Consider the following 13,319-nt stretch of genomic DNA (forward strand, 5'->3'; position numbering starts at 1 on the left):
TAAATGTCTATTAGGTTTGCATGGTCCAGGTCTGAGTTCAAGTCCTGGATATCCTTGTTAATTTTCTGTCTCGTTGATCTGTCTAATATTGACAGTGGAGTGTTAAAGTCTCCCACTATTATTGTGTGGGAGTCTAAGTCTCTTTGTAGGTCATTAAGAACTTCCTTTATGTATCTGGGTGCTCCTATATTGGGTGCGTATATATTTAGGATTGTTAGTTCTTGTTGCATTGATCCTTTTATCATTATGTAATGCCCTTCTTTGTCTCTTTTGATCTTTGTTCGTTTAAAGTCTATTTTGTCAGAGACTAGGATTGTAACTCCTGCTTTCTTTTTGCTCTCCATTTGCTTGGTAGATCTTCTTCCATCCCTTTCTTTTGAGCCTATGTGTGTCCTTACATGTGAGATGGGTTTCCTGGATACAGCACAGCAATGGGTTTTGACTTTTTATCCAATTTGCCAGTCTGTGTTTTTTGATTGGGGCATTTAGCCCATTTACATTTAAGGTTAATATTCTTATGTGTGAATTTGATCCTGCCATTTTGATGCTAGCTGGTTGTTTTGCCCATTAGTTGACACAGTTTCTTCGTTGTGTTGATGCTCTTTACCATTTGGTACATTTTTGGAGTGGCTGGTACTGGTTGTTCCTTTCTATGTTTAGTGCTTCTTTCAGGAGCTCTTGTAAGGCAGGCCTGGTGGTGATGAAGTCTCTGAGCAACTGCTTGTTCATAAAGGATTTTATTTCTCCTTCACTTATGAAGCTTAGTTTGGCTGGATATGAAATTCTAGGTTGCAAGTTCTTTTCTTTAAGGATGTTGAAAATTGGCCGCCACTCTCTTCTGGCTTATAGGGTCTCTGCCGCGATATTTGCTGTGAGTCTGATGGGCTTCCCTCTGTGGGTAACCTGACCTTTCTCTCTGGCTGCCCTAGGGTCTCTGCCGCGATATTTGCTGTGAGTCTGATGGGCTTCCCTCTGTGGGTAACCTGACCTTTCTCTCTGGCTGCCCTAGGGTCTCTGCCGCGATATTTGCTGTGAGTCTGATGGGCTTCCCTCTGTGGGTAACCTGACCTTTCTCTCTGGCTGCCCTTAGCATTTTTTCCTTCATTTCAACCCTGGTGAATCTGACGATTATGTGCCTTGGGGTTGCTCTTCTTGAGGAATATGTTTGTGGTGTTCTCGGTATTTCCTGGACTTGAATATTGGCCTGCCTTGCTAGGTTGGGGAAGTTCTCCTGCATAATATCCTGAAGAGTGTTTTCCAGCTTGGATTCATTCTTTCCGTCACATTCAGGTACACCTATCAAACGTAGATTAGGCCTATTCATATAATCCCATATTTCTTGGAGGCTTTATTCATTTCTTTCTACTATTTTTTCTCTAATCTTGCCTTCTCGTTTTATTTCATTGAGTTTATCTTCAATCTCTGATATCCTTTCTTCTGCTTGGTCAATTCGGCTATCGAAACTTGTGTATGCTTCATGAAGTTCTCGTGTTGTGTTTCTCAGCCCATCAATTCATTTATATTCCTCTCTTAGCTGTTTATTCTTGTTAGCATTTCATCAAACCTTTTTTCAAGCTTCTTAGTTTCTTTGCGTTGGGTTAGAACATGATCTTTTTGCTCAGAGAAGTTTGTTATTACCCACCTTCTGAAGCTGGTTTCTGTCAATTCATCAGACTCATTCTCCATCCAGCCTTGTTCCCTTGCTGGTGAGGAGTTGTGATCCCTTGGAGGAGGAGAGGCGTTCTGGTTTTGGGTGTTTTCATCCTTTTTGCACTGGTTTTTTCCCATCTTTGTGGGTTTATCTACCTGTGGTCTTTGTGGTTGGTGACTTTCAGATGGGGTCTCTGAGTGGACATCCTTTTTGTTGCTGATGAAGTTATTTCTTTCTGTTTCTTAGTTTTCCTTCTAACAGTCAGGCCTCCCTGCTGTAGGACTGCTAGAGGTCCGCTCCAGACCCTGCTTGCCTGGGGATCATCTGTAGCCACTGTAGAACAGTAAGGGTTGCTGCCAGTTTCTTCTTCTGTTATCTTTGTCCCGGAAGGATACACGCCAGATGTCAGCCTGAGCTCTCGTTTATGAGGTATCTCTTTGGATATACAGGGGTCAGAGAGCTGCTTGAGGAGACAGTCTGTCCCTTATAGGAGCTCAAGTGCTGAGCTGTGAGCTCCGTTGTTCATTTAGAGCTGCTGGGCAAGTATGTTTAAGTCTGCTGCAGCAGAACTCGTAACTGCCTTTTTTCCCCAGGTGTTCTGTCCTGGGAAGATGGCGCTTTATTTATAAATTCCTGTCATTTTGCTGCCTTTTTCAGAGATGCCGTTCCCAGTGAGGAGGTAGCCTAGTCACAGTCTGCCAGCAGAGGTGTTGCTTAGTTGCCGTGGGCTCTGCCCAGCTGCTGTGTGAAATTCCTTGCAGTTTTGTTTGTAGGGGTATAGTTAGAACTGCCTCGGTAATGGCGATCTGCCTCCGTAATGGTGGACTGCCTTGGTAGTGGTGCACTGCCTTGGTAATGGCGGATGCCCTTCCCCCAGCAAAGCTGGACCATCCAGGGTCCAGCTGTGCTTGCTGTGAAACTCTTAGTCCAGAGTGTTTTAGATTGCTGGTCTTTGTGGGGGTGGGACCAGCCGAGCCAGATCACCCGGCTCCCTGTTTCAGCCCCCTTTTCTTCAGTTGAACGGGCAACTCTGCCTCCCAGGCGTTCCACTCGCCAATTGAAAGGGCGCCCAGATTTGTGTGAGTTTTTGTGCAGAGACCCGCTGTGCCGGCTGAAACAGCTGCGCTGGAGATTTGTGGCGCTTTTCCACCCAGGGAATGTTCTGGTCTGTAGGCAGCAAAAATTCGTTTGAAATGCGGTGATCACTCACCCTCTGCATTTTCGCTGGGAACTGTAATCCAGTTCTGTTCCTGTTCAGCCATCTTGGATTGTCTATACATTGCTTTTAATGGTTTTTTGCAGTTTCTTAACCTGGGTACTACTGATTTTTTTTTTTTTTTTTTTTTTGAGACAAGGTTTCCACTCTCACCCAGGCTGGAGTGCAGTGGTGTGATCACAGCTCACCATAGCCTCAACCTCCCAGGCTCAAGTTATCCTCCTGCCTTAGCCTTCTGAGTAGCTGGGACTACAAGCATGGGCCACTACACCTGCCTAAATTTTTTTTTTTTTTTTTTTTACATTTTTTGTAAAGACAGGATTTAGCCGTGTTGTTCAGGCTGGTCTTAAACTCCTGGGCTCAAGCAGTCTGCCCTCTTCTGCCTCCCAAAGTGCTGGGATTACAGGTATGACACTGCACCCAGCCCACTACTGATATTTTGGACTGGATAGATAATTCTTGGTTGTGGGGACCTGTCTTGTGCATTGTAGAGATGGTCAGCAGCATCTCTGGCCTCAGCACATTAGATGCAAATAGGATCTCCCTCCTCTCCCGCTTCACTAGTTCGTAATAAAATATGTCTCCAGACATTGCCAAATGTTCCAAGGACAGGGTGCAAAAGTACCCCCGGTTAAAACCACTGGTTCCCTTTAGTCTTCCTGCTAAAAGCCAAGCTCCATTAAGGCAGGACCTTAGAACCATGTCTCACACATAGATACCCTAATATTACAGTAAATATATGAATGAATACTTTTAGCTGTAGAAGTAGCAGTACTTGTAAAAATATACAACTATAGAAATATCAAAATGATACCATACTTAATTCCAATGCCTTAGAATTAACATTGTTAGGAATACCATGTTTGGCTGGGTGTGGTGGCTCACACCCGTAATCCCAGCACTTTGGGAGGCTGAGACGGGCAGATCACTTGAGGTCAGGAGTTCCAGACCAGCCTGGTCAACATGGTGAAACCCTGTCTTTGTCAAAACACTAAAAGTAGCCAGGCATGGTGGTGCACACCTGTAATCCCGGCTACTTGGGAAGCTGAGGCACAAGAATCACTTGAACTCAGGAAGTGCAGGTTGTAGTGAGCTAAGATTGAGCTACTGCACTCTAGTCTGGGCAACAGAGCGAGACTCTCTCTCCAGAAAAAAAAGAAACTACGTTTAAAGAGGGGGACAGGTAAGTTTTATCAATGTACTGCCTTGGCCCTCTACCCCATCCTAATCTGCAGGCTCTCTTTTATTTAGAGAGAGTTGTCAGCTATCCAAGACACAGGCCATCAGAGGGCACCAGTCATGTTCTTAATGAGTCATGTGCTGGCCTGGGGCACCATCTGCTTCCTAAGCCTGAGATGACCCTGCCTGCCATCTAGATAGAGCAGCCCTAGCCCGCGAGGATGCTGACATTTATCAGTCACTGCATACGTAAGAATGGAAATCTCACCATCATCTACAAGTCAGGTTCTGTCACTGACTGGTCATGTTTTTCGACCCAACAGAACCTAACTTTCCACTTGAGTATCTTATTCCAAGTTGGCTGTGCTTCTGGTTCACATTCCGAGGCTAAATGTTAATGACTTGCTGCTACCAAACTCTGCTTTGGGGATGATCACTTCCGTGAGAGGTGCCAGAATGTTAGCTACTCAAGTGGGGCGTTAGACAAGGCTGGTGTTGGATGGTTTTTTGTGGTTTGCTACTTGTCTATGACTTTGTTCCCAAGTTTCCATTCAATGGAAACACACATAGCTTTTAACCCTCTTTTCCCCTCTGTTTTTTAAGCAGTGGTGGTTCTGATTTAACTTCTGCTACTGTGTCCTTTCTGAACATTGAAACGATTCCTTTTATTAAGCAACAAGTCACAGACTCTGTGCCTGGCCTTGTGTTGGTGAGGATACAATAATTGGTGGCATGTTTTGAGTGTTTATTTCATGCTTCACACTTTACTAAGTGCTTTACAAATAATTCATGTATTCCCCACAATCCAGTTTACTGATGTGAAAGCTGAGACAGAGCCTAATAAGGAAGCATAGATTCAAACCCAGTTAGTCTGAGCCCTTAAGGTTACAAGCACTCCCAAATATCCTGCTTCTTGTTACACTTTATTACCTGACTAGATGTTTTTGTCCCTCTTCTAAACTTTAATAAAGCTATAAGGTTGGAAGCTTTGTTTAATTTTTCAAAATCACAGACATTAGGAATAAGAACCAGAGCTTCCTGAAGTTAAAACGTTAAGACTACTTGTTATTCAAATTAGATATAGAAAAGAAGTTAACAACAATATGGTTTTCCCACCCTGTTCTTCTCTACTTGCGTGTTTATTCCACTTCTGATTAATAGCTGCTTCGAGGCATAGGGCGGGGGAATGAGAGAAAAAGGAGGCGGGGCTCCTATTTCTAGCAGCTTTCTTTCTCTCTGAGGGGAATAAACAGAGTGAGGCTGCTCTTTCTGTTGGTAGTTGGTTGTTCAAGTGTAAGATATCCAGATTGAATACGTAAGTGCTTTCGTAATATGCAGGAGATGGGTTGTTAAAGAATTGCTGACAGTCATTTCATTGTCTGATTTGTGCCTATTTCTTCTGCATTTGCACACCTTTCATAAAAACAGGACAAAGTTAAAAAAGTACACTGACCATTTTGGTTTTCTTTTATGTAATAACTGATTGAGCAAACTCTTTCAGTTATAGATGCTACGTTCCAAGTTAAGTAGTAAAATGATTTTCTAAAATTATGGCAATGATTCGTTACTGAATCATAAAAAGTAAGACATTTAAGGCGTTAGAGTGAGCAATGTATATCAAAATAAGTACCTTGATAGTTATTTTTTTCTTATTTTTTTTTTTTCTAAACCTAGCCTGCACATTTTTTAATAGTAGAATATGGTGCAGGGTATTATATATATAGCATGTATAGTGTGTACATGGGTGCGTGTGTGTATATATAGTATAGAATATTTAGTAAATTTTATTTTACTTCTAATTCATTACTGAAGAACCCTTGTTATTACACAGGATATGCCCACAGAACTTATCAAGAATTTCCCAATTGTAGACCATAAATCTAGCATGTACTTTAATGAGTAATATGCCAGTGACTGATAAAATTAAGTAATTCTGTTAGAGTCTGCATCAAGTAGAATGAATGAAACCTCAGCATGATGGAAGCATTCAGGAGCTGATACATTTTTATGTTTTCTTAGAGCCTTGATTATGTTTTACAAATTACCTGGATGGTTGGGTTGGTAAAAACTGTGTGAGGTTTGATGGCTTTTTAATTTTGTTTTTGTAGCAGTTGTGTGGTGCCCATATGTATTGTTTGGGGTGTTGGTTATTCTCTCAAAACCAAGTTCACCATAAAAAGTTTGAATTTTACTATTTCTTTATTAAGTAGTGGGACATTCTAGACTGTGTGTTGGCTCTCACTTAAGTCATTTGTTTTTCTTACGCTTGGAAAGGTGTATTGTTGAACTCTTTAAACAGGCCTTTACTTTGGCCTAAGATCATATTATATGATATGATATAAGTCACTTATTATATGCCATAGAATTAGAAAGTTATATGGTATATTCTCCCATTACATTTTAGCCGCAAAGCCCATATATTAAATAAGCAAATCAACTATACGTGGCAATTAAAAGTTAAAAAAAAATAGTCTGAATTGGCTCTTAGAAATATTTAATCAAATAATAGCCATGCGTCTGTAATCCCAGATACTCAGGAGGCTCAGGCAGGAGAATCACTTGAACCTGGGAGGTGGAGGCTGCAGTGAGCTGTGATTGCGCCATTGTACTCCAGCCTGGGCAACAGAGCAAGACTCCATCTCAAAAAAAAAAAAAAAGAAAAAAGAAAAAGAAAGGAACTATTTACAAATATGTGACCAGGTTAAGGGAAACCAGTAAGGTTGGGAATGTTGCCCTGGATTCTGGCAACAGTGGGAATCTATTTCTACTCTTGACCTGAAGGAGCAAGGAGGGACAGCTGCAGCTATGGCTTTGGGAGAGCCAGCTTGCAGAGCTGTGGCCTTCACAGAGGAAGGCAGCCACTGCTAAGGTGTGGCCAGGGAAGGAGGGGAGGAGTGACGCCCTGAACTCTTTCATCATTCTCACCGGGCAAGCCCAACCAGGAGCCAAAGCACAGGGCAGCCCTTTGGATGCAGTTCACTGGGGGACCGCCTCTGGGCCACAACCCTGGAGATAAAGCCAGGGGCAGACCTGGAGGGGCAGAGAGAGTGCACAGCATTAGTGACTGTCTCCCCAAGAGCAGACTTGCAGGCTGTGTTTCTTGGCTTTGCTTCCATTTCCCAGAAGTGCATACCCAGTGAGAGGAACGATGATACACAGTGGAGCTCCTTGTCTGGAGAAACGGATCATACACTTCTAGCTCAAATGATCAGTTTTTGCCTTTCCTGCTTTTCAGAATCACTCCTCTGTCTGTGTGTTTTAGAAAGCAGAGCAGATGTTTTTGTGTGACATCAGAACACAACAAACACCTGGATGTTAGAGTTTTCCTGCTGAATCACATGAACTAGCAATGGTTTTGCTAGCAGAAAATACAGTATTAGATGCATGCAGTATAAAATCAAAGCCAGGAATATCTGTCCTTATAGAATGAGCTGTTTCTAGTCATTTGTATTTGTTTGTACTTTGTCCGTTTTATATGTAAGAGCAGTAAGTGATGCAGCTTTAGGTAAAATACATGAAGAGAAAATAATGAATTAGAAAAAGACTATCATTCTGTTTTCTCAGCAGGACACAAGCATTCTGAAGAATAATAGTTGGAAAGTCCCCAGAATAGAGAAAAAAAGTCACTTATTGTTCAAACTCAATGGGCAAGGCAGGGCAAAATAAAATCTCTCGCTATTACACACAATTAAAGCATTATGCATATAAAGCTTTAACTGCATCCCTCAATAACATTTATCAATCAATATATAGCCATCAAATATATCAATTTAGGTTGATATCAGGAATTTTCTTTTACAAAGCCATATCTAAGAAAATTCTCTTGTGGGGTTGGAAATTGAGCGCAGCTTCCCAGCACCTCACTTCTGCCTTGTAATGATTGTGGACCTTCCAAGTGATGATCCTGCAGCTTTGCATTTCCCAAATCATTCATAGAATATCATATCATGTTTGTCAGACTGCATTTACCAATGTACAGGAGTGGCTTACCATAATGCTTCACTGTCAGATGGTCTGCAGTTCCAACTACCCATAAATAGACTGTTAATCCAGAGGTAATCCAAGAAGCCTCAGAGTAGAAAAAATAAAAATAGCACATGGGGAAGGGGATTGGTAACTAGAAGGGGCACATGGAGAACTTCTGGGGTGCTAGCAGGAGCTATGAGGAAGGTTTTGGGGGTCTCTGACCTACCGAGAACCAGCTCGGTCGAGAGACCGCCACCCAGGCGGCGCTGAAGCTATTTGAGAGGCAGACACCCAAATAACACAAAAGAATGCATCTATCCTGGGGACCAACAGCCTGAGAGCCCCTGGGGCTGACAGCTCTCCAGGCTGAAGGCCCCCAGCAGATTCTCACCCATGTATTTGCTCTTAGACAGGTTATTCTTATTAATACACAGGTGCTCTGCATTTACTTATAACTCAAGAATAGACCAAGTACGCAGCTGTTACCCACCTACTACTAATTACAGACTAAAAGGTATCCTCCACAGAGGAGCCATGGGGGCAGGGTAAACTTAATGTTTCTCAACACTGATCACATTCTGTTTCTTGATCACATTCTTGTTTTTTTTTAGTATGAAGGCAAAATATTTCATTTGTAAAAATTTAGCAAGCTATGCAATTATATGTGTAGCCTTCTTTACATGTTTTACTTCAATCAGAAGTTAAATATAGATAAATTGATTGGGGTGTGTATATGCACATGTACAGTAGACACTTTCTGGCATGTTTATCTTTAGAATGGTATATGGCTACTGTCTTGTTTAGATACCTTTGATTTAGTTTTCCTCTTGTCATAGGAGATGGTCGGAGACATTAAGAAGCTAAATATTAATCAATTTTAGGGCTTAGTAATCCAGAGGCATTTCAGTTAGTATCCCTAAACACACAATTCAATAACTGAGGCGACTCCATATTCCCAAGAGCAATTAATTATGTTACATGTACTATTATGAAGGCTGGGAAACTTTTAGAAACCTTCTACCAAGATTAATAAAAGACTTACTGCTTAAAGGTGAACTTACTGTAAAATGAAGCTATCCCAACAATGTGGAGAATTGGAGGAATTATTGTACTGCTAATATAGTTCGGTGAAGTTACACTGAATCAGGAATTCCATTTAAATAAGTCACTATGGCTGGGCGCAGTGGCTTACACCTGTAATCCCAGCACTTTGGGAGACCAAAGCAGGTGGATCATCTGAGGTCGGGAGTTTGAGACCAGCCTAGCCAACATGGTGAAACCCTGTCTCTGCTAAAAATACAAAAACCAGCTGGGTGTGGTGGCATACACCTGTAATTCCAGTTACTTGGGAGACTGAGGCAGGAGAATCGCTTGAACCTTGCAGTGAGCCAAGATCGTGCCACTGCACTCCAGCCTTGGTGACAGACTGAGACTGTCTCAAAAAAAAGAAAAGAAAAGAAATTAAAAAAAAAAAAACAAGTCACTACACTCTCAAATCATTACATGCACTCAAAGTTTTACTGTAATGTGAAATCACTTATAAAATAAATTTTGACTGTAAATAGATATTACACATAGATAGATTGCTGCATGAATACAGAAATAGTCGCTGTGAGTAGAGCCAGGTAGGCTAAAATAATAGAATGTTAGAGCCAGGGGAACCATTAGAAATTATTTGACTTGATCCCCAGCCTTTACAATGGAGAAAATTTAGGTACAGAGAGGTGAAAATGACTTCCTAAAACACACAGATAATTATGTTGTGGCTGATTTGCAACTAGTACTGAAGTCTTCCTATTTGTTGATCTGTCCCCCTCACTCAGCCAAGTTATTAAGAGAAGAGGTCTGGAATCAGACCAGCTTGGGTTTAAATATCAGCTCTGGGACTTTCCAGTTGAATGTTACCCTGGGCTTCAATGACAGATCCTACCAGTTTGAGAAAATTACCTGGGCATTAATTCGGAGCTACAGACACTAAGGGACTTCATGAGAGGTATCCTGAGGGCACCTCCTTAAAACACAACTGAGGCAGGAGAAGAACTAGAAGGCTCATTAACCTCTCTACAGGATAGCAACTGAGAGAAGGGAAATCTGGCCAAATTTTGCAGCCATCTTGGTCTCTGGGCCTGACAGCCCAGTGGAATTATGCTTTGCTTCTTTCTGTATGCAAAAGTGCTCTTCACTCCAGGATCTGCAGGGATGATTGACTTGGCTTTTGGATGTTATCCTTTCCTCAAATGCCCAATCTAAACGTGCTGATCATGGTTCATGCTCCCAAGTGTCATTGAGTTCTGGAGTCTTAATGGTGGGATTTCTCTAATGCTGTTTGCACCAGAGTGTAGACACCTGACATCTAATGGAGACAGTAATAGAACTCACCTTAAAGAGCTGTCATAGGAATGAAAAACAATGCATAAAAGCGTGTGGTCAGATGCTTGACCCACATTAGACACTTATCAAATGTTGCATGCAACTGTTGTAACTCAGTTACAACTCAACAGTGGGCATTGAGTTGTCCAAAAACCTGGCCACTGTTTGACTTAGACAAGATTTTCTTTTTAGAGCATATCACTTTAAAACGGTAAAATAACTATGGTGTAAACACTAGACAACAGGAAAACATTGATAAAGATACACTACTTAGAAATTCAGTCTAGTTGGGACTTTCTGACTTGTTTCATAAAGGACAAATATATGGCTGAATCTGACTTTTTTCAAGCCTGGTCTTTGGGGTTGAAAGACCAAACTCCTGTTCCATCACTTAACTAAAGCTGTCAATGGGCAAATTATCAGACCTTCCTGAGCCTCTGTTTCCACCTCTTTAAAATGAGGTTGATAGTAATGCCTAGTCAGTGAGTGCTTGTGGAGCTCAAGGAAGAGAAAGTGTATATGAAAAGGAAAAAAAAAAACACTTTGTTGGAGATGAACATTAAATAGTAGAAATCTTAAGGAGATTGTGTTTACTTCTCTTTCCAGTTTTCATCTTGCTGCTGCAAAAGGACACGTGGAATGCCTCAGGGTCATGGTTACACATGGTGTGGATGTGACAGCCCAAGATACTACCGGTATGTGGTTTTTAATCTCATAAGCCAGCAGGCCAGCACTGGATGAGGTATCAAAAGGTGATACATATTCATTGTGAAAAATGTAAGGCCAGGTGCGGTGGCTCATCCTGTAATTACAGCACTCTGAGAGGCTGAGATGGGTGGATCTCTTGAGGCCAGGAGTTCAAGGCCAGCCTGGCCAACATGGTAAAACCCCATCTCTACTAAAAATTAAAAAAAAAAAAAATAGCCAGGCATGGTGGCATGCACCTGTAATTCCGGCTACTCAGCTACTCAGGAGGCTGAGGCACAAGAATCGCTGGAACCCAGGAGGTAGAGGTTGCAGTGAGCTGAGATTGTGCCACTGCACTCCAGTCTGGGCAACGGTGCAAGACTCTGTCTCAGTAATAATAATAATGATAATTAGAGTCTACAGATAAAATTTAGAGTCCAAAAGAAGAAAAGAGAATCACCTCCAATAACTAGACTCTGACATGGTTTCGTTATATAGCTGTACTTCTGTGTTTTCATCTTACATGTGGTTAGTCAACTAGAGACTGTATGCTTCTTATCCTCATTTTTTATATTCTAAGATTATATGTATAGACCAAGCAATTGCCCCTAATTTTTGTTTTTATGAATCATAGTGTGAGGTGATGAATGGAGTGAGTTACTCAGGAGCTCATTTCATCAGCTGAGATAGGCTTTGTAGATGAAAGACTTGATCTTCATCTGAACCAGCTGCCTGCGATTCTCACCCCTTACTGTACTTCAGGGCATCCAGTTCACCTGGGAACTTGAAGGAAGGGAAAAGAGAATAAACAGTACACACACACACACACACACACACACACACACTCTCACACTCTCTCTCTCTCTCACTGTCACACACACACACACACACACAGACACACACACTACACTACACTTGATCTTCTGAGATTCAGATTTCATTTTCTGGATGTTGCCAGTCAACTGGTTTTTTTTTTTTAAAGCTCCCTGGGTGATTGATTCTAATGTGAAGCCAATGTTGACAAATGATGAAGAAGGCAAATGGAGAGAAAAGTTAGTGTAGTCTTATCTTGTATAAAACCCTGTTCTCTAAGAAGGAGCCCCTGAGGTCTCCAGCTTGGGATTCTGCCCTTGCTGGCCACCCTAAGGGACCAAAGCAACCACTGATGGCTTTCCATTTCCCTATTGCACTTGAGAATTTTTGGTTTCTAATAGGTTTTTATTAGTGTTTACCGGGATACAAAATCAGCCTTACTCCCTTGCCTTTTTCTAGGCTTTTCATGAACCTATAATGGATCCTTTCCTTTTCTCCCACCTCCAAAATTGGCCTCTTCAGACTAGTCATCTTGGGGAATCAGCCAGGTATTGCAGGAATGCTATCATTACTCAAAATAGGGTTGGAAACAGGTTTAGAATTGTTTTCATTGTTTGTGGACTTTAAAGAATCTCAGGGTTGGGAATCTTTATCCTTTGAGGATAATGTTTTTGTTTGTTTTTTTTTAAGGGCAAACCAAGAGCCCTAAAAATATTTGATGTCAAGTCAGGTAAATGATGTGTCAAACTGGTAAAACCATTTTTGGTCAAAAATAGGGAGTGATTGAAATAACAGAATGATTTTTCTGAGCAGTTCCACAGAAAGTTCCAAAAATATTTTGAGAAATGGCAACATCGGTAGAGGGATAAATGGTTTCCTTACGAAACTGCCTTGAGGGAAATACTAATTTATGTTGTTCTAATTAAAGTCATTTTTAATCTCAAGACTCAATTATTGTGTTTGTTTTTAAAGTTAATTGTCATTACTCTTAAAGTTATGTCATAAAACTACATGGTACAGTATGATTTGCTAAAATACTGCTAATGAGATGTATGTCCGCTTAAGTAGGGGAAATTTCCCTCTAAGAAACATCATCTGAAAGCAATAGCTGAGAGTGAATAAAGTGGTATATTGTAGAGTTTTGTTTCATTGTACTTGATGTTAAGAAATGGATTAGACAGGACTGTAGTTATTTTCAGCATAACCAAAATCTTCCCTTACCTCTTTTTATTATAGAGAAAAATAAGTTGGTTTTTTTTTTTTGTTTTTGTATTTAAGACGGAGTCTCACTCTGTTGCCCAGGCTGGAGTGCAATGGTATGATCTCTACTCACTGCAACCTCTGCCTTTTGGGTTCAAGCAATTCTCCTGCCTTAGCCTCCTGAGTAGCTGGGATTATAGGCACCTGCTATCACACCCAGCTAAGTTTTGTATTTCT

The 13,319-nt window shown here is 41.3% G+C and overlaps 1 protein-coding gene across 6 annotated transcripts in view; it reads left to right on the forward strand.

Annotated features, from left to right (window-relative positions):
• RAI14 (retinoic acid induced 14) overlaps positions 1–13,319 on the forward strand; it is a 188,169-nt gene that overhangs the window by 138,658 nt on the left and 36,192 nt on the right. For all 6 annotated transcript variants that reach the window (XM_021671870.2, XM_021671869.2, XM_021671872.2 and 3 more), the window contains one exon: positions 10,989–11,077. In XM_021671870.2, coding sequence (XP_021527545.2) covers positions 10,989–11,077 — 89 coding nt within the window. The remainder of the gene's footprint in view (positions 1–10,988; positions 11,078–13,319) is intronic.

This window comes from Aotus nancymaae, unplaced genomic scaffold (genome assembly GCF_030222135.1).
Source record: "Aotus nancymaae isolate 86718 unplaced genomic scaffold, 86718_ANA_hifiasm-v0.15.2.pri h1tg000014l, whole genome shotgun sequence".
NCBI lineage: Eukaryota > Metazoa > Chordata > Mammalia > Primates > Aotidae > Aotus > Aotus nancymaae.